This window comes from Caloenas nicobarica, chromosome 6 (assembly GCF_036013445.1).
Source record: "Caloenas nicobarica isolate bCalNic1 chromosome 6, bCalNic1.hap1, whole genome shotgun sequence".
NCBI lineage: Eukaryota > Metazoa > Chordata > Aves > Columbiformes > Columbidae > Caloenas > Caloenas nicobarica.
Genome location: NC_088250.1, coordinates 24,600,283 through 24,627,135, shown reverse-complemented (window position 1 = coordinate 24,627,135; position 26,853 = coordinate 24,600,283). Strand labels below are relative to the sequence as shown.

Here is a 26,853-nt window from a genome sequence, read left to right as displayed (position 1 = left end):
CTGGCCACCATGACAGCTCACATCACCTCCTGAACACTTCCCACAACCACTTGTACACACTGAAAAAGATGACTGCCCAGACTGAACGCTGGAAACGGTCAGTGTGAGGAGAGGAGATGGGCAATAAACCATCACCCTCATTTTAAATTACCATCCAAAAGCTACTCCTATCCCCTGGCAATGCAGTACCATCTCATGTGGGCTCTTAGCAGCATTATCTGACCAACCAGAATTATTGGAGGCATTTCTGTTTCAGCAGTGACTGGAAGATAATGTTAACTAGTACAGAGCAAATCCTTTCCCAAGCTGCTTCGCCTTTGTCAAGCGTTCCCAATTCAGATCTCAGAAAGAGCAGAATAACTGAAGACATAATGTTACTTGAGCCATGGTCTGACACTGGGTTTCTTCACTGACACTATAACATGACATCTCCCAAGATGTGGCCAGTTCTCCACAAAGAGCAACCCCCCTGGAACAGATTTGGCAGGATGTGGTGTGAAGCCCCATCTCAGGCCCCAGGCCCTCCCGGTCTGCTCAACAATAGCCAAAACACAGTGGGCAAGACTGTATTTTTCTGGAGTCAAGTCAACTTGGAAGCAGACCACTGAGTACAGCATGATCTTCCCCCATGGATAGGAAAAGCTCACAAAAAAAAAATATTCTAAGTTATCTATATAAAACTAACACGAGTTTTAATATGTATAATCTGAACCACTTCTACTAAACTAGGATTTGTAGATGATCTTGCTCATGTGAGTAATTCTTAAGTCACCAACATACAGCTGCAGCAGGACACTGCAAAAAGGGGTTTACGGCAGCCAGAGTCAAACAAAGCTTCAGGAATAGCGTCTCCTCCTTTGGCTGCTGCAGGTCAGGGGCCATCACCGCATCTGGGTGGAGGGTGAGAAAACTGGGGAGCCGTGCTGTGGGCTGAGACCCAGGGCACAGCCCGATAACAATGCCTTCCCATGGACAAACCCTGCCAATGGGTGTTTATTTCTCTTTGAAACTGAAGAAGCCATAGTGGTCAGTGAGGAAATCTATTGGCCAGACAGCTGAGAAACTGTCCTCCAGATCTTTCCCCTGTGACATTCAGGCTAAAGCCCAAACAGTTTCGCTACAAAAAGACCATTTCAGATGGTAACATGCAAAAGGATAAAATATAAATAAAAAATATAAAGGATAAAATTTAAATAAAAATACACAAACACAAGTAAACTTTGACAGTGTCTTGCCTGTGAGGAGTTTGATTTGCTAAATTTGCCAAAACAACTGTAAGTGACCAATTCCCAGCTTGGAGCATCCAAGTGGAAGTAGGATTTTCAGACAAAAAGAGAGTAGCACTGCCCAGGAAAAAAAAAAAAAAAAATCCAACGGCTCAAAATAGCCAAATCAAAGCACTCAAACTTTTAGTCACTTGTGACTGTTTGTTGTGGTACTGTTCATTGGGTTAGTTTTGGGGTTAGGTTTTTTAATAATTCAAACCCTCTTTCCATGTTAAGAGGTAGAACAAGTTTCACTGGAATGCAAATTTTATAGTTACAGATTTCCCACAGGTCACCAAGCTTGACACAATGTCAGATAAATCAATCAAAACTGTCATGTATTATGGTGCACATTTTCCCATTAATGCCAACAGAAAGAAATACTCTCAATATTGCAACTGTCAGAGGAAATGAGTCAGAAAAATATACTGTTGGAAAAATTAAGAAACTATTAATTAGATAACTGTAGTGAATTATTAGAGCTTCTCCGTCTAGTCAAGAAGACAATTAAGCCAGACATTGAAATTCATTAGCAAAATGAATTTACATAACTTCACATTCTCTTTTCTCCCCTCCTACCTTTATATCAAATCCATAAGATGGCAGACAGAGACTGAAAAATCTGGCGTATATTTTAAAGTGATTACCTAAAAACTAAAGATTAATTAGGAGTTCTTTATTAAGCATACGTAAAACCTTATTAAAAGAAAGGTGTTTTCCAGTAAGCATGTATGTTTGTGTCATGGCTGTAATGAAACATGCATTAAGTATGAAACATATGGTTTCCATTTCGTTGCCCTGGAATCCACCCAAAGACATTTTATGTTGTTAGCTTAACTGTTCTCCTCAGCTGAGAAGCTGTGGAAAATATCTCATCTGAAAAAAATCTGTACCTAATGGATAACTAGAAAAGATTTGTTAGATGCGTGGCAGACTATTCAAAAAAGCCTCTGAGATCACTATTTAATTACTGGATCTTTTTTTAATTAGATACAATTTTCAAACTAAAAAAAATGCTGTAAGAGGTACCACAAATGATATGAACACATTATGTTGGTAGTATTTTCTTATTTAATAAATTAGTAGTGGTGTTTATGGCACCCTATTGGAACCAGGCCATCTGACCTAACAAGAACGCATGACAAAATCATTACTAATGTATCATCTCCCTGATTTTATAGATTTCAGAAACTTATGTTGAAAGACCACTCATCTGAAGATCACTTTTGGCTAATAACCTGATTCAGAGGCAAAGATCAGTAAAAATGAGAGAAAAAAGAAGATCATATTTCTTTATTTTTAATAATGCTTGGGTTCGCCCTGATGCAGAAATAGGTTGTCAAAGAGTTGGCTAAGAATTTCAAGACATCTACCATGAATGCCCAGATTTAAGTTTTACCTATATCAACAGAAAATATACTAGAAAGGCTGAAGAAAAAGTCACAAGGTTAAATTTTGCCATGCTATGCTTAAAAATTCCTCCCCAAATTGCAAGACTGCTAACCTCGGTAACAGCAATTAGACCATGTATAAAACCTTTCGTACCTTTGTGATGTAAAGTATTTCAACTATTGACTTGTTCCAGGAACTAATATGTTGCATTTAAACCATTAAGTGTGCTGTAGATCTTACAATTTATTGCTTTTGATGAAGCCAATGGAAAACAGTATAATGAATAAATGGATAAATCCAAGTCTCCAGTTTGCCGACTTTACCATACTACATTTCTTTATTTCATTAGTTGAAACAATTTGGGATGCAGCAGTCAAAAGCCCCCGTTTTGTAACTATAGCATATCATGTAGGGCCTGATGACTGTGCTCTCCGTAAAGGGCCCAAAACTTGAAAATTCGCATTGCTGATGCTCTGCTAGCGTACAAGCTTTTCATCGCCACAACACGCTGCAAGAATTAGCCAGTTCTTTTAACTCACCTTTGCCATCTGTGCTTGGACTCCACTAGCCTTTAAAGCAGAAACTGCCTTCTGAGCAGCTGCTGGGCTGTCAAAGTCAACAAAACCGTAACCTGAAATAGAAAACCGTATTTAATTAGTGAGACAGCAAGCAGCTTATAATCAAACAGTTCATATGCTACCAGCATGGTTATTTAATACAATTTTCTTGTTGGTGAAGAGAGAAAAATCGAACCCCCAAGTTCTATATGTAGTGCCGAAAAACCAATAAACCAATCTACCAAAGTCCTTCAGCCCTGAACTGGTGAGGACCTACACTAGCAGAACAAATCCATTTCCATGCCCACTCATTATCAGGGTTTTGTCCAAATTGCTAACAAGTAGTATGGTGGTTTGCTTTTTGTTATCTGACATGTATCTTCCAACAGTAAATGTGACATCATCACATTATCATAGAGATCACCGAGAAAAGCATAATCTTAATTTTTCCAGACTAAATTCTTAGTCCAGTTTGAGTAAGTAACCAATAAGCCTCTAAGTTACACATCATTTACTCAAAACTGGGAGAGGAATTTACTTTAAAAGACATGTATCTACTGCTTCATAACCCAATTTTTGGTGGATTCATTACTTCACTGTATGTATATAAAAGACAGTTAAATTTAAAAAGTGAGTGAAAACGCAGCTTCAGTGAAATCAAGTGAGTTTTTCCCATTATTGTTACTGAAACAAAAATGTAAAAAAATTATACTGAAAGCATTTTCTATGCCATATAATGCAAACTTTAAATGTTAAAGTAAATCCAAAGTTAATTGCAACCATTTCCATATATTTGCAGTAACTTATTTTCTTATTCTGAACACTAATGTACAGGTCATGGATTCCAGGACATCTGACCAGTAATATATCTTGGCCTTTACAGACACTGATGTTACAGGCTGGGATTTTTAATGCAACCTGGGAAATGGGTGCTCAAGTCTCACCAAAAGGTGGTCAAAGTTTGGAAGCTATTTCTCCTAGATGTTATTGCAAACTTCATTCTGTATTTTTCAACCCCCTTCCTTCCCACCAGTGAGCAGCCTCAAATATTAAAGAAATCCTTCTCCAATGTCTAAGTTAGGTTAACAGAAAAGAAAGAAAAAACCCAACAACTAAAAAAAAGCTCTAGAGGAATACAAAATTGAATTAATTCTTCAGAAGGTAACAGTATTCTCTTACAGCGTATCTACGAGGACAAAATGGTTGTGTAAAGATATAACTGAACCAGCTTTGAAGTCCTTAACTCAGGAAAAACAACTCAAGTAGCCTTGTACATCAGCACAAGCTTATTTTACCTGGCAAGGAGTTGAAGAAACCAGCGTATTGTTCTGTGTAACGTGGTGTTGTGGACTGTTAAATCTTGACATGAAACAGAATTCGCTCACATTAAATTTTGTGCTGCCAAGACAAAACCAGCTTTCCATACCCCAAGCAAGCTTTCCATACCCATGACAGCACAGGTTATCACTACCACCACACTGCAGGGCGTAATACAGACCAAGTTACACGCTGAAACCAAGCACACCATCAAAGCCAGCTTTGCCATCTTCTAGATGATACACAAACTCAATTACTTGTTGCTCCAATTAGTTTAAATCTGGCAAGAGCTGTCAATCTTTTGGTTAAATTCCAGTTAGAAATCTGCATTCTGCCTACGTATGTTGCTACTGTAATTTCAACAACATGCAGTGAGCTTCCCTGCAGCCTTAACTTGCTGTATATTGTTATAACAGACAGTTAGCTACCGCTTTTCATCAACAAGATTTAAAATCTATAGTGGAAAAGTTAGCTTAAATCTCTTAAAACATTAATGTGAGAATTTCTGTATCACTGACAGAGCTACTGAAGCGTTCAGGAACTGGGAGAATGGACAGAATAAATTGGTTAAGTGCTATCACATGTATTAGTGAATTAAAATAATTGAAAAGGGCATATGATCCTTCCTAGTCACAATACACACAGATGACATCTGCATACAAAAGCTGGGGAGAAAAAAAACCTAGAAGTTTCTGTTTCCAAACTGTCCACACCCCTTTAATTGCTTATAGATGGGGAGCCAAGAAGCTATGCCCCTGCACTGCTTCCAAGTTCTGCATAAAAACTGCATCTTGATTAACGATGAACTCTCCTCTCCTGCCTCTGCCTATCAGCTTTACGTTCATTCATGAGCTTTGTTCTTATTAACACTGCTACATCAGCTGACTTAATTCTTCACTTTGCTTAGAAATTATCCTCTTAATTGTAAAAAAGAAAGTCTGAAATCTGATATTTCAGTGCCTAGTACCACACCTTCTCCCACTCTGCACGTTGTTGCATATGAGCTCACTGTAATTGCAAAGAGTGATGAAAATCAGTGAACTGATGCATCCGGCTTATCTAGAGGACTTCTAGTATTTTTTCCAGCTGCAATTACTTGGGTGAAAATGAACCTTCTCTTTGCTCACAATACATTCAATTGCATATAACAAAACACAATTAGAGTACTGGAACATGTAATTAAGTGCTGCTTTAAACTACTCTAATCAATGGAGCTGATTTCCACAACATATAATTTTTTCAGATGCTTAGTAGCGTTGAATGGTCTCCTGTAAGCTTCCCTAGTTTCTCCAGGCAAAAGGGGAAAAGCTGCTTTTAACTCCATTTTTGTTTTTAAAACAGAAGTGAACTGCCAGCCAGCACTGTGCCTATCAGCTCCGCTCCGGCTTGGCTACATCACTGACACAGGCTGTCTGCCAGCTTCCCTGGAAGCAAACGTATTGAATACACTGATCGTGGGCAAGAATAAGACTAGGTTAGGAGTAAGAATGGGAAAAACCAAACCAAAAACTTGAATGTACTTAAAATTCAACATTAGTGTATTTTATAGAATCAATTAGGACTTGCAGGTGAATGTAATATAAAGGCTAACATACATACCTTTGCATTTGTTTGTTGTCTTATCCAAAATAGCCTTCGTGGATACAATTTTCCCATACCTAAAATGTATTATACATATATAAGGAAAACGAGAAAAAACATCCTATTACAATAGATACCAAATTCACATTATTTTATATCCTATTACCCTTCACTTTTAACAAAATGGAATAATACAGACTATATAATTGTATATTGAAAACTCATGTAGATAGAAGTGACAAAAAAGATCATCAATTTCAAGAATGAACTTGTTCCATTCAGTGTTCTCAGTAGCACAGCAGAATCACAAAACAAGCCAGAGGAAAAGTGCTTTACAGAAAGGAATACAACATAGTTAAAATCCTGGTACATGTAAGAAACCATGTTTTAGACATAAGCTTGGAGTCCTTCAGTATATATACCAAATAAAGCAGAGAAACTGCCTTGTCAGAGTTAGTTAGAAACTAATGTGGTATGGGAGGGTGGAAGTGAAAACTTAGCTATCTCTTCTCCCCCACACACTGAAAAAGATTAAAAATGCTGTTCTGGAAGGTGACAAGTGCAAGTAAGATTTACGAAAGCTGATCAGCAAAGGTGGTAAACAATTTTCTGTATTTTTAAACAGAAAAATGAAAGGTAAACAATTTCAACTAAAACAAAAACATTTCTCAGGAGAGGTTCAACTTTTTTTTTCTTTTTTTTTTAAAAAAAACAGATTCATTGCCTGTTCCTCAGCTTCTCAGTAACTGGGCAGTCCAGGTGCCAATCTGCTACCCAGTCCATAGGTGAGCATCTAGAGATGTAAGAGCAATTAAGCTTGGGAAACTGGGGGACAGCAATCCCAGCTGTAAGAACGATTGCTGTTTCTGAAGTGCTCTGCAAAATTTATCGGTATTACTTCTTTTGAACAAATTTAGAGTAGAATTCATTGCTGCTAGTGAAAACTTGAAATTTTCCTTGCAAGTCAAATCCAAGTTTCCATTTAAAAAAGCAACTCCCTTGGCCTGCATCAGTAGTGGAATGAAAAAAGGAGCACAGGTTTCCCAAATTCCTTAGCACAACCTCCTCTGTTTCCTTGTGAGCCACAGTTAATACAGTGTGCAAGTATACAATAGAAAAACCATGCAACATGAGTTTGTTTTCACATGATAATATAACATTACATTAACAGGTATACCTAAGCACTGTGTTCTAAGAGGTTCTTTATCATTGTACAAGAACACAAAATGAACTGAAAATTATGATAAATGTTATTAGCATAAGAAAGTGGAATTTGAGGAAAAATGAAGTTTTGCCAGTTCAGCTGCTAAATATAACTTCAACAGAGCATCATTTCAAAAACATATTATTTCAAAAGATAACTAACTCCATTTCTGAAGTGGCTGTATTACTCTTAGAGGTTCTTCAAAATATATAAGAAGTCTAATAAATAAAGTGAAGCTTAGTTAGTTAAGATTACTCAAATAACTGTTCACTTGCAAAGTGACAGTTATTCAAGGATGAAGCCTATTTACAAAGTACTTTCCCCCTACAGAACATTTAAATACATGTTTCAGTGTAGTTATCACTCTTTGTGACCAGCTGCAAGCACCTGCTGTTTATTCAATGAGTTATTGTATAGCTTCCAATAGTTGCAAAGGGGTAAACCTGGGACAGTAGGTGTTAGCTTCCTTATTGTATCTGAAATGGTGAGCATCTACACTGATACAAAATAGAACTATCCATCTATAGCCTGAGAACGTAGACGTGTCAATGAAAATCAGTGCATGCCTAAATACATTCTGCTAGAAGCTGTAATAAGCAACAGAAATTGTGCCTAATAATTGAAGCAGGTACTTCCTTATTAGTACCACTTATTTCCAGATATGTCATTCCATTTAGAAAGCTCTATACCTCCTGAGTCAAAACTTCTGAAACTTTCTCCAGAATTTTTCAGAGTGCAGAGTAAATGTATATGTTATAAAGAAAGGCAAACAATTCAGGGACAGTGCCATTCAAGATCCACTAAATTCTTGTCTCCCAAGTCACTTGCACCTAGCATTATATTTAACAGTCAGCATTCTCCATAGCCTACCAGCTTCCCTAAGCTTCTTAAAGTGAAGAGCTACGCAACCTTTTGTGGGAAAAAAATACCTGAAAGATGATCTCATTCCTGCTACCGTTTCAGTTCTTGGAAGTGCAGAAAGTGGTGGTGGTGAGAAACTGCAGCACTGGGTATCTGTGTGAATACAGTAACTGCGGGTCTCAGCCAGTCTGGCCATGGAGGAGGGTCAGGGGCTGGCTGTGGACTGAGCCGGCCCACAGATGCTGACACACACCAGCCCATAAACATGTGTCTGCATGTCTGTTCCTTACAACCACTTCATGGACTGTCTTCCAACGTGCAAGAGCACTAGTGATTGAGTCCACTGTCCTAGGTAGCACGGCTCCTGCGAAGAACCAGCTGCCATGGAAGACTGCCAAGAAGTTTCAGCAGTGTGAGCCTGGGAACGATTCAGAGAACCAGTGTAACAATAGCAGCTATCACGAGGATTTCTCCTACTATTTTCCCTGTGAGCACCCCTCCCAAGTGCTATAGCTCTCCACTCATGCCATGAAGCACAGAAATGCAGTTTACCCCAACGCAGTCCGGGCAGAGGGATGCATCCTGTCCTCGCTCCCACCCTGTGATCTGATATCAGGGGAAATTACTCCTCGCAGTTCCTCACAAGTGCTTCCTTCAAATGATGACTGTCATGAAAATCTACTTCCTTCCTCCTGAATTCTGCAGTCCTAATACTGCTTTGTCGTGGTTTAACCCAAGCTAGCAACACAACCACGATAGTCACTCACTCACCCCCCTCCACACCGCCAAATAATGGAGAGAATCGAAAGGGAAGGGAGAAACTTGGATTGAGACAAACACAGTTTAATAAAATAACAAAATACTAATACAGTACTAGTAAATATATATATAATAGAAATAGAACATAAAAGAAAAGATACTCAATGCAATTCCTCACAAACTCCATCCACACCGAGCAGCCGGTCCCAGGAAACAGCACCCGGTCCCAACAGCTGATCCCAGTGAGAGAAAAGAGGAAAAACGCAGAAAGGCCCAGAGGTTTCTGCAAAACAGCAGGATGGCAAAAAGCCAAACTAATGAAAGTCCTGAACAGAACTGCCCTGGCTCTGACAAAAAGAGTGAAGAAAGCCAAGAAGTCACAGAGAACGCGAGAGAGACCAGAAGATCCCGACTCTCCTTAAATATGAATCATGATGCTAATGGGACAGAACACTCTTATTGATCAGTCTGGATGTCAGTCAAGCTCTGCCCCTTCCATGCCCCCCTTCCTCAATGCCTCACATCTGTGGGCAGAGCGCTCGGAGTGTCCTTGGCTTTCAGACCAGAGCAATTAAAAACATTAACTCTGTCCTGGGGTGTTATCTCTTGTTCTCAAACTAAGTCCAAATAATGACTGTGCTAGCTATGAAAAAGAAAGGTTAACTGCATGAATAAAATTAACTCATTTTCAGTCAAACCAGCACATGCTGTTAACACAGGCTCGTGCATTCATTTGTTAGGTGCAACTGCAATCGAGACCCACCAGAAATTAGTGAGCTATAAAACACACCAAAGTCATGGTGCAAACTAGTATGTACTGCCCGCTTACAAAAAAGAATGTAGCAAACAAGAGAAAGCATATATTCCAAAGATGTCTATGATGATAGGTCTTGCCTGGAGATCGTAATTCCTCCCAAAGCTCACACACATCAAGCTGTCTTAGGCACCCTGCTGAGGCTACTCTTCTGCTCCAATGCCTTCCTGCATACTTCTCGAGACTTGCTACCTAAGGCAGAGCACATCTCTCATGGTTGGTAGCATCACTTCTACAACGATTGGTGATTGCTCATTCCCTGTCCTCTAAAGCAATTTTTAAAAATACACTTTCTTTTATACCAAGAGTGCTAATCTTGAAAAACAACTGCTAATCCAGCTTGTGACAAGCAACTAGGTATTCCTTATTAAGTAGGTTATTTTTCTCCCCAAAATAACACCAAATGAATGTTCACCAGCACTATAGAGGGGTTTTTTTGTTTGGGGTTTTTTTGTTTGGTTTGGGCTTTTTTTTGTTTGTTTGTGGGTTGTTTTTTGGTTGGTTTTTTTTTTTTTTTTTTGAGTGCTACTAACATGTTCTTTTTTTAGTCTGAATTGTCTTTGGAGATGAAAAGATGTTTTCAGCTTTGCACCTCTTTTCTATACAGCACTTATACCAAAGTCAACTAATGTATTAAGGAAGAGAGGGATTGGGTAAGAGACAGGTAAATAATTGCCAGGGTGCTTTAGTTATGGGATTAAAAGGAGTATGTTCAGTAACAGTCTATGTACCAGTGTACAAGCTATCATTATAGTACAGAACACCAATACAAATGTATATTACGATAAGAGGTAAAGAAGAAACTTGTTCAAAAGCCAAATGAGGAAGATAAACAGTATTGCTGCTTAACAGGGTAATGCTTACTGCTACCCACTACATACTCTTTATGCAGAAATGAAAGGGTTACCCCATCGTCTCAGCTGCCCCAAGATCTACTGCCAGGCAACACGAATGTCAAAACACAGCACTATACCTTTGTCTAATTAGATACTTTTGAAGTGGAAGGCTTGAAGCAGAGCACCAACATACACTTTTTAAAAATCACATTGTTCAGCAATATGGTCAAACCCAGTGCAAATAATCACATTGACAGATTTATTACAAATAGCTAGGAACACTTTTTGACATTTAAAACATCCCTCAAGCCTAATTTTGGTGACCTCTGTGACGCTGAAAGAAAAGGGTCCCTAGAAAACTAAGTACATGGATCAAACCAAACCAGCATTTATTTTTCTCCCTTTGTACATCCACTAGTATAACAAACATACTTGCAAACGTGAGGGCGATAAGATGCCATCACGAGCATATCAAAGAATGGAGAATGAAGTAGCTTGAAGTCTCTGCGACAAGAGCTGTTTTGAGTGTTGAAAGAACTTATCTGTGTGTGCATTAGGGGAGGTACAATAAGAACGGGCAGTGAGAGGCTTGATAGAGGTTGTCTGGAATGAATTGTTCAAATCTTTGTGCACAATAGCTTAATGTAATATACCTCATACCACCGAGCTCACAGTGCTTCCTTTTGCAGTGCTTTCAAACTGTCTTCCAGCTTGTGCTGTGAAGGGTTTCTCTATCACCTGACACTGACCCGGACACTAACATGCCAGAAGGATCCCTGCCACCACGGGAAGTCCTTCCCTTTTAGAGCTGCTGAGCTGCTCCATCCTGAACTGTCCAGAACTTTGTGTTGAAGATGAGCAGTGCTCTCTCTTTGCTTAAGTCCAGTCCAGCTGTAAAAAGAGCATTCCTAGAGATCCTGCTGTTATCCCTTGCGTTACTGTAGTGCTGTCAGAACTCCTCTGCTATGCAGAAACAATGCCACATATCTTCTATGTTTATTCTAGTTTAATTTTTACATCTTAGCATTTTATCACTGCCCTTCATGGAATGTTCTTTATTTCTAAGAGCCTGAATCATGTGGTAAAACCAGGCATGGATTTCATCACATTTAAGTGGCTCTGAGTACATCAGGCAGAATTGTGAAAGGAAAGAGAAGCTGGCTGAACACAAAAATTTCAGTAAGAAGCCATTATTCTCACCAGGTGACCAAAGACAAGAGAGAGCACAACAAACAGGCAAAGCTGGCAAGAAGGACCATGTGGCAGAGCAGATCAGTTAATCCTAAAATACATTGCAGTTCCTGAATGGATCCACATCAAAACAAACCTTACTTTAGACTAGGGTAGAAAACTAGAAGAAAACGGAGAAGACAAATACTTCCAAAGCAATTCCTGTATATTAATTGCAACACTAAAAAGAACATGCAGGTGGGGATGCTTAATCTCTATACCAGCTTAAAAGAACAAAAGCCAAAACAAAAACCCCACACGAGCAAAAAAAAAAATCCCACTTTCTTATTCAGACACTTTCTTCTTCAGTGCCCAACATGGTCAGTGGGCACTGTGCATATGCTCTAAATGCAGTAAATTCCTGCTTGAAAGGGAAGAATATTTTCCTTCAGTACGACCCTAAATAAATGCATGTAACAAACACAACAAACACTGACTTCTGCAAATCAGTGATGTGCAACTTTTAAGACAGCATCCTCACCTCCCCAAACATAGAGTATTCTATTTTGAACAGTACGGCCAAAACACTTACATGAAATTACTGGTCTTAATACCAAGCCCCCACCACAGTCCCTGTCACTTGTAGAGTACGTGGAAGCCCAATCCATCCATCTCAAGTCAGACCTGAACTGGAGGCTCCCGAGCAGTCCATGGGATGGCCTTGCCTGTGCTGCACTTCTCAGATCCTCTACACCACCTGGTGCAAAAGGAGCAAAGAAAATTCTCTGTAACTGAGGCAAAGAGTCAAGGGAGCTGTCAGCAAGAGCTGACTTGGTACAGCTGGCTCCCAAACCTCACTGCTCTTCCAGAGTGTTCAGGGCACTTCTCAGCCAACAGCGCAGCCAAGGGAACGTAATTAGCCACAGCAATCTTCTCTGCTGGATCCAAAACCCACCCTGAGCAGTACAAAAGGTTTTATCTGGCTCACATACCTCTCCCTCTTTGCTGCATCTTTGGAAAGCGGTGTACTGAACCTTAAGCCCTTGTTCCCTTTTAAGTGTAGATAAACACAGGGAGTTTTTGTTTCTCCATGTCTCAAATTTTTAATTTCCCAATAAGGGCAATTTCAGAAAATAATTGTCAATACAATACTGGTAGTCCTTGTGATAGCCTACTCAAATCCTGCTATTTAATTACGGGTTAATGTTCTCTTACAAAAACTTGATAAATAAATTTATTCAGTCTAGCAGAATACTGAGCTTGGAGAACAGAATCAAACCATATGGTTTCCATTTTTAAATTCTTCTTCACCACATCTATGTCCTAGTGTAGAAGGAGACATTGCTGAGAACATTTTGTCCGTATTTTGTTTTCTGTTGTTGGAAGACACACTATTCTTTGAGAAACTCTTGGAATCACTCAATTGCTTTATGGCCATCACAAACCTAAAGATTTGCTACCAGAACATAACGAGTACCTACCACCAAAAGCACGTAATTAAACATTACATAAAAAGTTGCAGTTATGTTTTTCTTGGTTTTATTTGCACAGTTAACAGGTATGCATAATCTAGCTTTTTGAAATTGTTTTGAAATTGTTATAAACTTGGCTAATTTGCTTTTGTCCAGCAAATCTCCTGTACTCACTCCAGATATTGAAGCACTGGGTTAACCAGCTCAGCCAGATGTGCTATGTTTCAGGCATTGGATCATATTTTCTACTATATGCAAAGCAGGACTTCCTTATGAACCTAAATGTAAGTTACAGTGATGATGACATTCTGTCAAATGGACATGTGGTTTTGACACAAAACTACTTCCTTTCTTTCTTATTAATAGTCTCTCTGACTCTCTGGTACTTCAGAGAGAAAGATGGTATTTTCAAAATATCCAGATATCCAAGTAGTTCTCCTTGTCATTTTTTATTATTTTACTTGGGAGACAAAATTTCCAAATAATTCAGAATTTATTATTATGGAAGCCAACTCCTGTTTTTATTGTCTTTAGGAAATGACTAAAATTACTGTTTGTCTATTAATGTAAAGACTATTTTTGATGAGTTAGGATCTATGTACTAAAAAAAACTAAACACACACCAAAAAAAAACCCCAAAACCAAACAAACCCACCAAAACACAAAAGACCAAACGAACACAACCCCCTCCTCCCCCCAAAAAGGCCACCCCAGTCCCATAGATCTTTGCATTTACTGTCAATTCGATAGTCTTACATGCTGCTGTAAATTCTTCACAAGATCAAGAAAGCTTTCTTCTCAACCTTTCTAACTTTAATTCTTCGTTTAAGTTTTGTATATTTATGTTTTCAATAAGAATCTGTGCATAAAAGAATGTATCGTCATCATCATTACTGATGATTACCAATACTAGTACAAACTAGTTTTACTGTGGTATGAACAATCTTTTCTTCAGGCTTAGTAGGTTACAATTCCAGATTTCACCAAGAAGTAATGAAAAGCAGCAAAACCAGATGCAAAATCAGATCAGCTCTCACGGTTATCCATCTCTAGAAGAGCAGATGCTCAGCATAATGGACATACACAATTTGCTGTAGTGTGAACAAATGCCTTCTCATCTTCTTGGACAGTATTAATTTTAATGATAAAAAGCACTATTTTATGAATACATATTTGGTTTATAGTGTACAAGCTCTACACAAATGTAACTACTCCATAGCTAAAAAGAATCAGAAATTGTAAACTTGAAAGAATAGCAAAGTTACACACAGGAAGATTATTTTGGAGACGATTATTTTTCAATTACCTATTTTGTTTTTCTTAAGCGTAGTAATTTCCCGATTTAGCTGAGGATGAGCTATGGGGATAGGGAAGAAATGTGTTTAGAATCAGGAAATGTTTGCTTCCTCTTGCTTTGTACAGATGTTAATAATCTCTATCCATTTCTTAGAAGCTGACTGAAAGTCAAGAGGAAAAAGTCTTGTTAGCATCCTCAGCTATTTTTATGACATTTTGCAAAGGTTTTTCAATTAGTACGCTCCTTTTGCACAACGAATTGATTATCTTAAAAGCGCAACTTGCTGTACAATGGCCTTTCATTTAGCGCAACTGAGGAAAATTGCTTTTTTTGAATATCTCTAGGTACTTAAAATGTTTAAGACATAATACAGTTGATGCTCAAACAGCATTCCTAATGTGGCTTTCTAGTGTGTACTAAACCAACAGATTTCCCACAATTCCCTACAGAGGTGTATACGCCACCAATCTTAAATCAACAAATAATGTCATGTTTATTTATTTTTACTTTAAAAGGTTAACGATGTTGCAATATGTGGAAAAGAAAACAGTTATTCTTCAGTACTGTGATGGTACAATCACGGCGAAAGAAAAAACAAAAATCCGTGAAGCCTCCCTTCAAAGAGCTTTTGGAGTTGGCAGGAAGGCTCTCATACTCTTCCCTGTCAGGAATCGAGAAGAATTCAACTGATGCTACTTTGAGATAAATAAAACAGCAGTAGAATCAAAATAATGAGAGATTTAAAAACCTAAGTATTAAATCTTTACATTAGGGTTTGTTCTAGGGCTTTTTTTGTTAATTTAAAAGAAAAAAAATGGCAAATTCTGAAGGATGAACCTATAACTTCTGTTCTGGGCTCTCACAAGTTTCTCAGCATCTGTTGCCTCGGTCACTCCACTGAGGATGTGGATATGGGTATTTGGCAGAACTATGATTGATAATCACCCACTCTTCAGGGTGAGATTTTTTTCAAAGCCCTGAATCTTGGCCTATCCTTGCTCAGCTGCAATATGATTTTTGCTACTAAATACATGGAATTTAATTTCCATTTAATGTTTCATAGGCTAGCAAGAGAATAATCAACTTGATGGCAGGGAGAGACCAAAGCAACAGCTCTAGATACTGAACAAGGAGAAAGCAACAGCAGCAGAAGTGGCAGAGCCAACCTCTCACACGGCACAGGAGATCAGCTTTCCTATGTCACAGACACCTAAAGATTCTCATGATCCAAATGATTCTTATAAAAGCCAGGACACTAACATGCTGGTCCTAAATTTGTTGATTATATATGTTTTAACTGTAAAGACGTAAGATGTCTCATGCTGTGAAGAAAAATGGAAATTCAAGCAACAAACTGAGAAAAATGATCCCACTCAGTGTCTCCTGCAGCCACTGCCCCTGCAGTAACCCAATCTGACTTCTGACAAACTGGGGTGATTTAGCATAATCTCTGAACCATCTGCTCGGCTATCTATCAGCTCAGCAGCCTTGTTACTTTACAGTTTATAGGTTAAGCACGATAAATGACCTAGCAGAAACACGAACGGATTTTCCTCTTTGACACACTTTGAAGTGCAAGTATTGTCTACGCAACCATAGTTTGCTTTCTCCTGAACTGAATGAAAATAAAAATTACGGTAATGCAATGACCAAAGTGTCTGCTCTTGCAGAAAAGAAAATTGTTTATATTTAACATCATCTTTACAGTTCATGAAATCAACAGTTCAGGAGAACTAAGTAAATACTTCATAACTTATTTTTGCCTACACTTTTAGGAGATTTTTCTATTTATCCATCTGAAAACTCACATGCAAAGTACTTTAAAAGGTGTGAACTACACAGTGTTACATTACATTTTCAAACATCTGTTTGCAGGGACACAAACGCTGGTTGGCATTAGCAGTGTTTCCTGCCAGCATTCTACTGAGTTTGATAAGCAACAGTGAAAGCCTCCTCTGCTCTCTTCTTATAAATTATGTGGCATTGTTCTTTGAGAAATATATTTTAGGGTTGGACAGAATAGGAAGTGATGTGCATAAATTAGATTGAATGGTTAAGAAACTGATTTGGTACTATTCCACTTCTAATATAGCATATTGTAATTTACATGAAGTGCTCTTCTGCTAAAAGCATTATAGAAAGTTTTACCATAAGACACAGAACTAAGGATCTATCATATGAAAATGATTTGTGCAGTTATTCAGACAGCCAGAAACAATAAATCCCAGAATTATCATAAATTATCACAAATCAACTAACATATATTCAGACATTCACACAAGAAATTATCAGTAAGTGCTACAACATTAGGAAAAAAAAAAAAATATCAAGACGTCTGCCTCTCCATTCCTGCCTCACAAAGCAGGCTTCAGTTTCTAATCTGTATCATTCAGCATCCCATTTAGCAGAACAAACTATGAAGAATTCTAATTTTACAAAAAGAGGTAATTAATTCAAAAGATATCTGGATATTCTTGACTAACCTACTTTTTAGTACTACAATCTTTCTTAATAAAAAAACCATAGGACAATCTACATTCTCTCCAGGAATTTGCCTGTGTACCTACTAACAAGGTTATTCAGGTATACAGGAGGGAGTTACAGCTTCCTACAGCTACAAGATGGAAGAACAAAGCCATGTTATTTTAAGAAAGCAAATGGTCTCACCTGGTTGTTCTCTTAACCTAACACTACAGAATGGACACAAATTATGCCTTAAGAGTACAGCACTGAAAAAAAAATCTGCGTTTTATGCACAACTGAAAGCAAAAACTGAAGCAATATTCTTTGAAAATAATTTATCATAGTCCTGTGGCTCCCAGAAAGAATATAAAAAATATGAGAGCAGTTTCACATAGCCATGAAAGATACGGAGGTTATTTGAAAATCGTAATTCATTTGCAACCAAAATAATAAAGTTCTGTACAGGTTCAAATTACAAGTCTGGAATATTATTTCTACAGTCTAGCAATTTCTTTTATCCTTTTTTTCATACTGAGAAATGATCACTAATCAAGACAATCATTTGGGAAGATGAGAAATTAAACCAGACAAATGTTAATATGTATTTATAAGCCAAACTCATGGCAGGTCTGCAGACGTGCATGTATAGATTTACCCCTGCAAGCTGTTTTAATCTGAAAGTAAGGCAGTATTTCTACATCCAGCCATAAATCTCGGCAGATTTCAGAGCCTACACTTAATGGCTTGAAAGAATAAAACTATGAAGACATAAGAGAGCAGTTCTTTTTATCTATAATTTATAACTTCTTTCTTTTGCCTGTGCTAAATAGTATAGATCAGCTTGGGAGCATAAATTAGTCTTTCTACCTGAAGACCTTTTATTTTTCAATTCCTCCTCCTCCATCCAAGGAAGCCAAATTCAGTCATTGTCAGCATATGATGCATTGTCCTGTATTTTGGCTTTTCCCAAGCATATTTGTTTTTCTTGTGGGAAGGAATTAAGGTAAGGGGAAAATAAAATTATTTAGCAACACTTCCTAATACTTTTTTCCCTCATTTTAGTCAGAACAGTATAAATCAAATTCGGGTTACAATACTAGGTAGTGTGAGTCTACCTCCTAAGTGGATGGATACACCCCTTAATGCTACAAGCCTGTACATTTGCAGAAGATTACTCTTTAATTTATTCTTGCCTATTAATTTATAGTGAACACTAGTAACCAAGTCTTACACCCTCTGTTTAAAGAAATGACACCTCAAAGAATATGTTGGCAAAGTCTTGCAAACCATGAGATTGGAGATTGCTAAACTACAAGGGCACTTTCAGCCACATTCCATTTCCTAAACCCTGACCCATCTGTCAACTCTGAACTACAAAACAACTGTCTCACATATTGTGTAAATTACATATATCCAAGTACAAACTAATATATGTGCACAGAGACACACATATATATGCATAATGCTTGTTCTCACATTTATCTTGTATGAAATATGTTTGGTCATTGGAATAATGTCTGTCATTGATAACTTTTTAAAAATGTTAGCATATTTTCTTCTGTTTTTGTGATATTAAGACACCACAAATCTAACAGGATGAATCCAAGACCTGGCCTGCTCAGTTGAAATACCTTCTACACAAAGATACCTATTTCTTCTTACCTGCAACTTGCACTAATTTAACACTCAATCTTGGAAAGTGTTGACTGTCCCTCTTTTGCCTTAAGCACAGAAGAGAAAAAAAATAATCAATCCATTCAAATAACTTCCAGTCTCTCTGAACTGCATCTTAACTGTGGTTTTTTTCTTTTAATTAAATACAGTAAAATCCTGCTTTCAATAGCTATTCTACACTGGAATTAAAACCTAATTACAAAGAAAGTGTACAATTAATATTAGAGTCTGATATCCTTTAAGTTCTGGCAACTTAGTGTCAATCAGACTGGAACAGCACTAAATAGACAAATTATTCAAAATCACTGCTAAACCTTCCAGAGGCCTTGCCCCCTTAACAGCACGGCATGTAGACCTGATCCCTATTTGAATCTGCTTCTCCAGTCTCAAGTCCCAGCTCTGCTGAATAGCAAATATCTCCATTTCAATAGGGAAAATGGTTGTACTAAAGTAGTTCTCTCCAGGGGTGAAAACACTTCAGAAGGGCATTTAAGTGGCTGTATGCTACTGAGCAGAAACATCAGCTCACATATTATTGATTATAACTGCACGGCTCTGTTGAAAAGATGTCTGCAGTAGTATTAAGTGCTGAGATAGGGACAGAGGAGTGTTATGCATTAAAAAATACTATCCATCTGTTGCCAAATTTTCGACACATGAGCAATCACAAGCTGTAACATAAAATCTAAAGAGCAACCTTTGTGGCTGATGCGTTAGGGTCATATTCGGTGACACTTCCTCAGTTTCACACTGCTTAAGATAGACAGTGTTTTGAATATTGATTGAAGGAAGCAGGAGGCAGAGTTTGATTTCTGCAGTTTTGCAAAGAGAAGGTAATAGACGCTTATCTGGAAATTTGCTTTTGGTATCTTAAATATACCATTTTCTTTAAAAACACCATTAACTGGTTCTGACGCCATCATTAGAGCAGCTAGCCAAGTACAACTGAAGTCTCCTGGAATCACCGCACCTTCAGGCTCCTGAGCTGCAGACAGAGCTGCAATCACAGCACACTGCCCACCACCCGACTGTCATGTAGAACACACCCCAGCTGGCTGAAACTAATGTGATCCCCAGACCTTTGTTGCCAGTGATTTTTGTATAATGACTGTGTCAAGTGACAGCATGGAAGGATAAATCCAGTGTCCCAGACTGTGCTTTGCCTGGCAAGCACTTGCATCATTAGGCTTCACAGTGAAGAACACAAACAGGGGAGGTTAAACCTGGCCTAGCAGGGAAAACCAAACCCACAAGCATCTGTGCAGAAGGGCTACTCCAGACTGGGTTGACTAGGCTCAAAGAAAACTGGGGTCCTCCAGTTGCCTGTACCAACTGCAAGCCTGGATGGCATCTACATTGAACAGATAGGGATTCAAAGTTTCTCAAAAGGAGCAGTGGTTTCACAAATCCAGGGCACCAACAGCCACAGAAGGGACTATTCAGAAAACATTCTCATGCAGAGCCAAGAAAAATCAACCAACCACTGCATGACAGCAAAGCTGACAGGTAAGCCCAAAGTCAGTGAAGTTAGTTCTGTATCACAACCTTTCTTGAACAGATTCAACAACATAAGCCAATGAACTTGTGTGACATGGTCACAGTGTTTCTGGGCTTTATAGACCTTTTTTATTATCAAAAGCCTGAGATGACTATTTCTTTGCCTGCAAGAGAGCAGCAGAATGAACTATTCTCTTAGAAGTGATAAGGTACTATAGGGAAGAAGCCATAACTTCTACTTGAAGATGAATCTCAGTGCCTACGCTTCAGATTCTAAAATAGTTCATTTACTAATTTTTCCCATCAATTTATCTAAATAGATGCTTAAACCAATCCAAACAGAAATCTTAAATTTTTTTTTTTATGAAAACCACTCAGAAACAGGAAAAGGCAATGGATACAGCTATCACACAGAAAAGGACTGAGAATCCAAAGAGGTGATGGCTACATCCAGTGTCAGAAAGTCACTCATCAGTAAGGAGCTAACCAGTATCTAGGTCACTCTACAGTCTTTCCTGCACACCCTCAGCTCGCTGCATGTCGGAAATGCTGTGTGGGAAGGCCAGGGAACTAAACTCACAGACCAAGTATGACTCAGACTGCAGTAATTTAATGATACTTTTTTTTTCCCTCTTAAATTATCCTTGGGATTAAAAGAATCCACACCCTTAACATGAAACCAAGCCAAGGTAAAAGGAAGAAACCACAAATTCACAGATCTTTGAGTCAACAAAAGGTATCTAGAAGCAAATTAATTATTAATAGTAAAGGATTGAGACCTTTCCTACAGCATACTGTATGGTCAGAACAGCAGAAGGTGAAGAATTTGAGCCCCAGTCAGATGTTCTTCTGAAAGCCCTAGTGGGGATGATCTCAGCAACAAGAATGTCAGAGCACTGCCTGCCAAAAAAATAAAGATCCATCACAGCCAAATGCTGATCTCTACCACTAGAGGAAAGCAACTTGAGAGAAACAGCCTCACATTTCCTCCATCACTGCAAAAGCTGAACTCGAGAGTTGTCAAATATCTTTGGCACAAGCATGAGCAGAACACAACTGTAAGATCCTGAAGAAGGCAGCATACCAGTGACCCAGGTCCAAACACAAATCCAGTTAAATCCCTGAGGAACAATTAAAATTTCTGCAAATTCTGTCCCACTGAAGAAAGCAGAAGTTTGGAAAGGACACTAATGATCAGAAAAAAAACATTGCCCTCAGAAGTACTCCTTCCTGACTAAAATATAAAATTATGAAAACTTACTCTTTCCTCTGCTCTTCAAGCTGCTTCCTGCCCCTTCGCTTTAGGAAAGGACAAAACCAAGGCACGCTAACTACCACAGAAAGAACAGCACGGCACTAAAATGTCTCCTATCACAGGAACCTCTAAATTTTCATCCAGAGAAACTACTTTCACTTTTTCATGGCAAAAATTTAAATAGTTTCATTGTTATGATACAAACAGAAGTGGATTGCTTTTTCAGATGTGTTTTTATTAGTATATTGTGAAGTACGAAGTACACAGCAAGCCAATTATAAAGAATTGAGCATCTGGCTTTACAGCTATATATTTAGATGTGTTCTGCTCTGTTTCTAATTAAATTATCTTTTTTTTTTTTAATCCTATGAGATGAAAAAATCTAAAAAGGTTCCCAAAACCTATATGTGGCATGTAAGCATCACTAGAGTGCTTGGTCAGTAAGCAGTTACCTTTGAAAGTAAAGTCTCACTGCTGCTCACCTTCAGCTACAACCACAGAGGAGTTTAAATCCCTTATCTTCTCTGATTAATTGCAGGATTTGGACCCAAGTGAGTTTAGGTGGAAGGCTCTATCTTGAGACAGTGTAATTTGATCATTGAATTTTAAGTAACAACAAAAAGAGCAATGGCTTTGATAGAAAAGATCAAAAGAACCACCACAAATGAAGCAGAAGTCCCACGTTCCATACTGATTTAGACCAACAGAGGATCTGCTTCAGGTCATTGCTTCAAAGAAGTGCCGTTTATTGGTTAAATAGAAACATAAGAGGAAAAAATTAAGTCCTGTTTTTTCAAAAAGGTATCAGACTCAAAAACTCTTCTCACCCTGGCTACCTACCCAAGAACATCTTGACAACTTGGGCCTTTCTGTGATCTACTGAAGCCTACCTACTTTTCCACCTCCCCAATTCTACCCAATTCAGTTGTCCCAGTGAGCCCGTGCTCCGTAGACTACAACCTCAATCTCAGTTCAAGTGTTGATTAGTGACAGTCAGGGCTGTCCCCTCTTCCTGGGAGGGCCACTCTTTTCAAAATATTTAACGACATTTGCGAAACTGCATAATTCAGAGTCAGTGTCCTAGACTTCAGAGAGAATTAACAAATATTTAACTGAATAAACAATTAACAAAATGGGTGGAAAAAACTTCAGAATTTCTCACGGAACAAAGTAACATGCAATTCACTTGGGATGAACGGAAGACTGGGACAGATTATTGTATATTTTTACAATGTCAGAGCTCTGAATATTTGGAAGATGTTCAAAAAGAATTGATCCTAATTTCCATAATAAAGAGTACATTCATGCTGAGGTCTTGGTATGACAATGGATTGTTTTCAATGGCCTTCCACTCCCAGTACTGCACCTCTGTACTACAACACGGAAGCCCCGTAAACTGCCACTGAGAAAAAGGAACATGCAACAGCACTTTCCCTCTCAGTATTTGAGATCTTCAAAATATAGCAAATAGACTTTTGGCAACAAATAAAAAAGTCTTAACAACAAAGTTAATACAAAGCCTGCCACACAATAAAAACAAGTAGCTTCAAGTGTGGGATATGTAGGGGGTTGCATACAGGATATATGCAGCAAAAAAAAATGCAGATGATTTACAAAGAGTCCCTTTCAGATCACAGTACTACAAACAGCAATGTGGGGAAGGAAATACACTCTGCTACGTCAGCTCCACTGGATACCACACTGTGCTGGCACCCTCAGGCCTTGAAGGGAAAGAATCTCTCTTCTCTCTGCTGAAGCTTCTCCACAAGTCAGCCAAGGCATTCAGACACAACACAGGAGATTCTGCCTTGGGGTACTGCACAGCTACAGGTTAAAAAGAAGGAAAAACAAAACAAAACACTCAAAGAAAGAACCAGAGACCATGGAGTTTATCCAGCACTGTGCAATGACACAGCTGAAAAGCTCAGCCTTCACTGTCAAACAAATCTTAAGTCCACGCTACCAAGCACTAAGTGGTTTTCAACCCTGATACTGGCAATAGGAGCTGGGGGCTCCCGTCAGTGCTCCCCGCTTCCTCGGAGAAGGCCTTTGCAAACACACTGCAAACAAACAGGACCCAAGCTTGCCGTCATTTGGGGGGCATAGGGAAGCACTTCTGTTCTACACTGCTTGTTTGTTAACACACTGGTTCCTTATATACACGCTAAACAAAACTATGTACTGAACTGTAAAACTCTGCATCCCAGGCTCCAAAAGCTCTTCAGTTCCTCTATCAGCAGAGTCCTTGAAACCAGAAATAATTAGCTTGGCTCTTTTTCCGGTATTTAGATCATTTTTTTTCTGACATTTAGGGTTTACAAATAAAAAACTTGAGATTCCTCCAGTATTTGTATTACCCTGTATTAAGCATTTTTTTTTCTTCTCCTGGTTTTAGATCCTCTATTAACATAACACTTATTTCACAGCTGCATTCACTCAGACATTAAAGAAAAAGTCCTTACTAATGCACCACAATAATTGCTGATACTTTGACAGACTTGTTAAAGCTTGTGAGCGACTATGTCTAAGCCAAAAAGCAGCACTAGGATTTGAAATGCTGATAATGTGTAATGCCTTAAGTCAACAGTGTTCTCCTAGGCAAAAATTCTGATCCATACTCTGTCTTTTAAAAGATAGTATGTACAACTGTACAGAATAGAAAAAAAGAAAACAAAAGAACACACATTTTGGGCTAATGTATTTCAACTAAGATGGCCAAAATGATCACTTAATTAATTGTAATTATTAATACTAAAAAAATTTGTGAAATAAAACACAATGTTTATCTTGGGGAAATCCGCTGTAGCAGCAAAGCAACCGATTACAAACTTAATAATAAGGAGATTAAGTAAGAGAGGTAATGGAAGTGAAAGGGGCAGGACAGGAGTACAAATCAGAACATAACTCTTCCACTGAAATTGATTCTGCTAATGATTAACTCAACTCACACAGATTATTTCAAGTGGAATATTTGTATTAGTAAGTGTCAAAACAGACCCCAAATCAATCCAAGTCTTCTCTTTTCATGTTTTTCATTGCTCCTTTTTGCTCTATGTCCAAGTATCATAACATTATCAACATTTAAATTAAGATTTGTCTTTTTTTCCAGGTACTGCACATCTATCTGCAAAGATAGATATTTAGATATTTAAATGACCAAATGTTAATTCTTCTCCCGGCAGCCCTTTAGAAATTTAGTTTTCTATAGGGCTGGTGGGAGTCTTGTGTTAGGCACTGCTCAAACTGAACTGAGGCAACCAACATCTTTTGAATGTCAAAACAGAGTAGAATTTTAGGGTAGAATTTGTGGGAAAGGATAAGCACTGATTTTTCTTCCTTTTTTACTCAATTACAAGTTTCATTGGAGGTAGTAGGATCTGAATTTCTATTTGCTATGGATGTTTATTATCTGGGTTGCATACAGTTTGAGGGTGTTACTTTCTCAACCCTAAACGCAGCTTCATAACAGGGAAAAAATACTGAAAGATTACAAAAAAATAATTGGTCTTATAATGTGTCAACATCAGATGGCTCATTTTTTCATTTCAAGGAGTTAACATTACAGAAATCAGACCTAAGCAGAACCAACCTTTAGCAAACAAAGTCAAGACTTCATAAGATTTCTATGAGTTATGTGAAACCACATGAGATATTAGATAAAAGGATCTGTTTGCAAATACTGATTCTGCTTTCTGCGCTGAATGGTATTCTGAGAAAAAGGGCAAGTTTAATGTAAGCACGCTGGGGCAGAAATCAACTTGGGCTCTAAGCTGATTCAGTTCTGCAATGGTTTCTGACTAAGTCACCTGCCTAAGCAGGCTCCAACAGAAGGGACAGTTTTTGGTAACTGCATCATGGAACCCACTACAAAGCCCCATTAGTACTAATTACCATTTTCAGTAGTCCACCAAAATCCAACAATTCTCTTCAAAATGTTCTTGAATTACTGGTTACTCCTTTGAATAACTGTGGTGCTATTGCCTCCCATCTGAGACGGGCCCCAGCCATGGGGCAGCTCGGGACCAGGACTCTGATCAAAGCCATTCCACCAGCTGCCACAGGACAGCTTTTTCCTGTGGCTCTGTGACAGGGAACAAGGGCTGCATCTCCGTACAACGAATATCTGCAGACTTGCAAATGCTCACAGATTTTACAGTCCCCATGCTACCAAATCAGCTTCTTGTTTTCCAATGAGAGATCTCCGATGGTGGTAACTTTTACCAATCTGTTTTCCTAGTGCTTCTTTTACAAGCAGCTGTGGCTGAAACATTCCTTCCACTCTCCTCCCTCGCCCCCACTTCCTAAAGGAAATTCCATGGGATCACCTCTCCTCTGGCCCCACGCTGCAACAAAACCCTCATCTCCTAGAGGAGATGGAGCTTGTGCAATCATTGGGTCCCTGCATCTGTGACCACAGGGCAGACACAGAATTCCTCCCTGCATTTGTCTTCAGACTGCTTGTTTTTTAAGAGGGTGTGCTGAAGGGAACTGCTGATTACTGGTAGGCTATATGAAATACTGAGTTTGAAAAACTTCAGTCTTTGCTTAATCACAAAATAGAAAGAGACAATTAAAACTACAGTTGTTTTAAACTGAAGGCATCTCAAGAGACTGTCTGCATCCAGAGGCTAGAACTCTAGAAGACAACTTTTTACTTTTTTCTCAAAAATACACACGGCTTCCTAATGACATTCTACAAGAAGGCATTATTGTACAAAAGAATACCTTGGAACTCTTCAGAGAAGATTTCAGCATGGATTTCATTTGAACATGAACGTAAAGCTGTCTGAATTTTATTTCTGTCTAATTAAACTGCAAATATTGAAAGGAAGATTAAGAGAGTCTTCCTTTATATCACTCCAGGCTAGACACTTCATAACATGACTGGTAAAAGCAGTTGCTAAGATATAAAGGAAATGACTATTTAACCCAAACACCACATATCCAGGCCAATCACAATTCTCATGGTACATCATGCAAAGGCCTCGCCATCGACTGCGGAAGTCAAGCCCCAACAAAAAGAAGCATTTCAGTCTCCATGTCAGGCCTGCATCTCTCCAGTGCTTCTGGCAAAAGAGACATACAAAACTGAATACTACTTCACCTCAGCTGCATGGGACACTTACTTTTGATAGCAACCTCTTAAAAGATCGTCAGCTAAGACATTTGTATATGCCCTGCGTATCACAGCATCGCAGATGCTAGCAGAGCCGGTTTACACACCATACTGGCATGCGACTCCTCCTCTCGCAGTTTGACCAGCTGTGAAACTGGGTGCATCAGCTGGGCAGAACACAAGTGAGATTATCTGAACCCTGATCCTGAGGTTACTGCGAGTGTTTCTCTGCCGCACCGCACTGTGTTCCACACCAACATGTCCCTGCGCAGGCAACACAGCACTGGCACGATCAGTTTCTACATCTAGGGAACATACCTTCA

The 26,853-nt window shown here is 38.6% G+C and overlaps 1 protein-coding gene across 3 annotated transcripts in view; it reads right to left on the bottom strand.

Annotated features, from left to right (window-relative positions):
• RBMS1 (RNA binding motif single stranded interacting protein 1) overlaps positions 1-26,853 on the bottom strand; it is a 150,369-nt gene that overhangs the window by 34,083 nt on the left and 89,433 nt on the right. For all 3 annotated transcript variants that reach the window (XM_065637531.1, XM_065637532.1, XM_065637533.1), the window contains exons 3-4: positions 6,131-6,189; positions 3,197-3,288 (exon numbers count right to left, since the gene is read on the bottom strand). In XM_065637531.1, the coding sequence (XP_065493603.1) occupies positions 3,197-3,288; positions 6,131-6,189 (151 nt within the window). The remainder of the gene's footprint in view (positions 1-3,196; positions 3,289-6,130; positions 6,190-26,853) is intronic.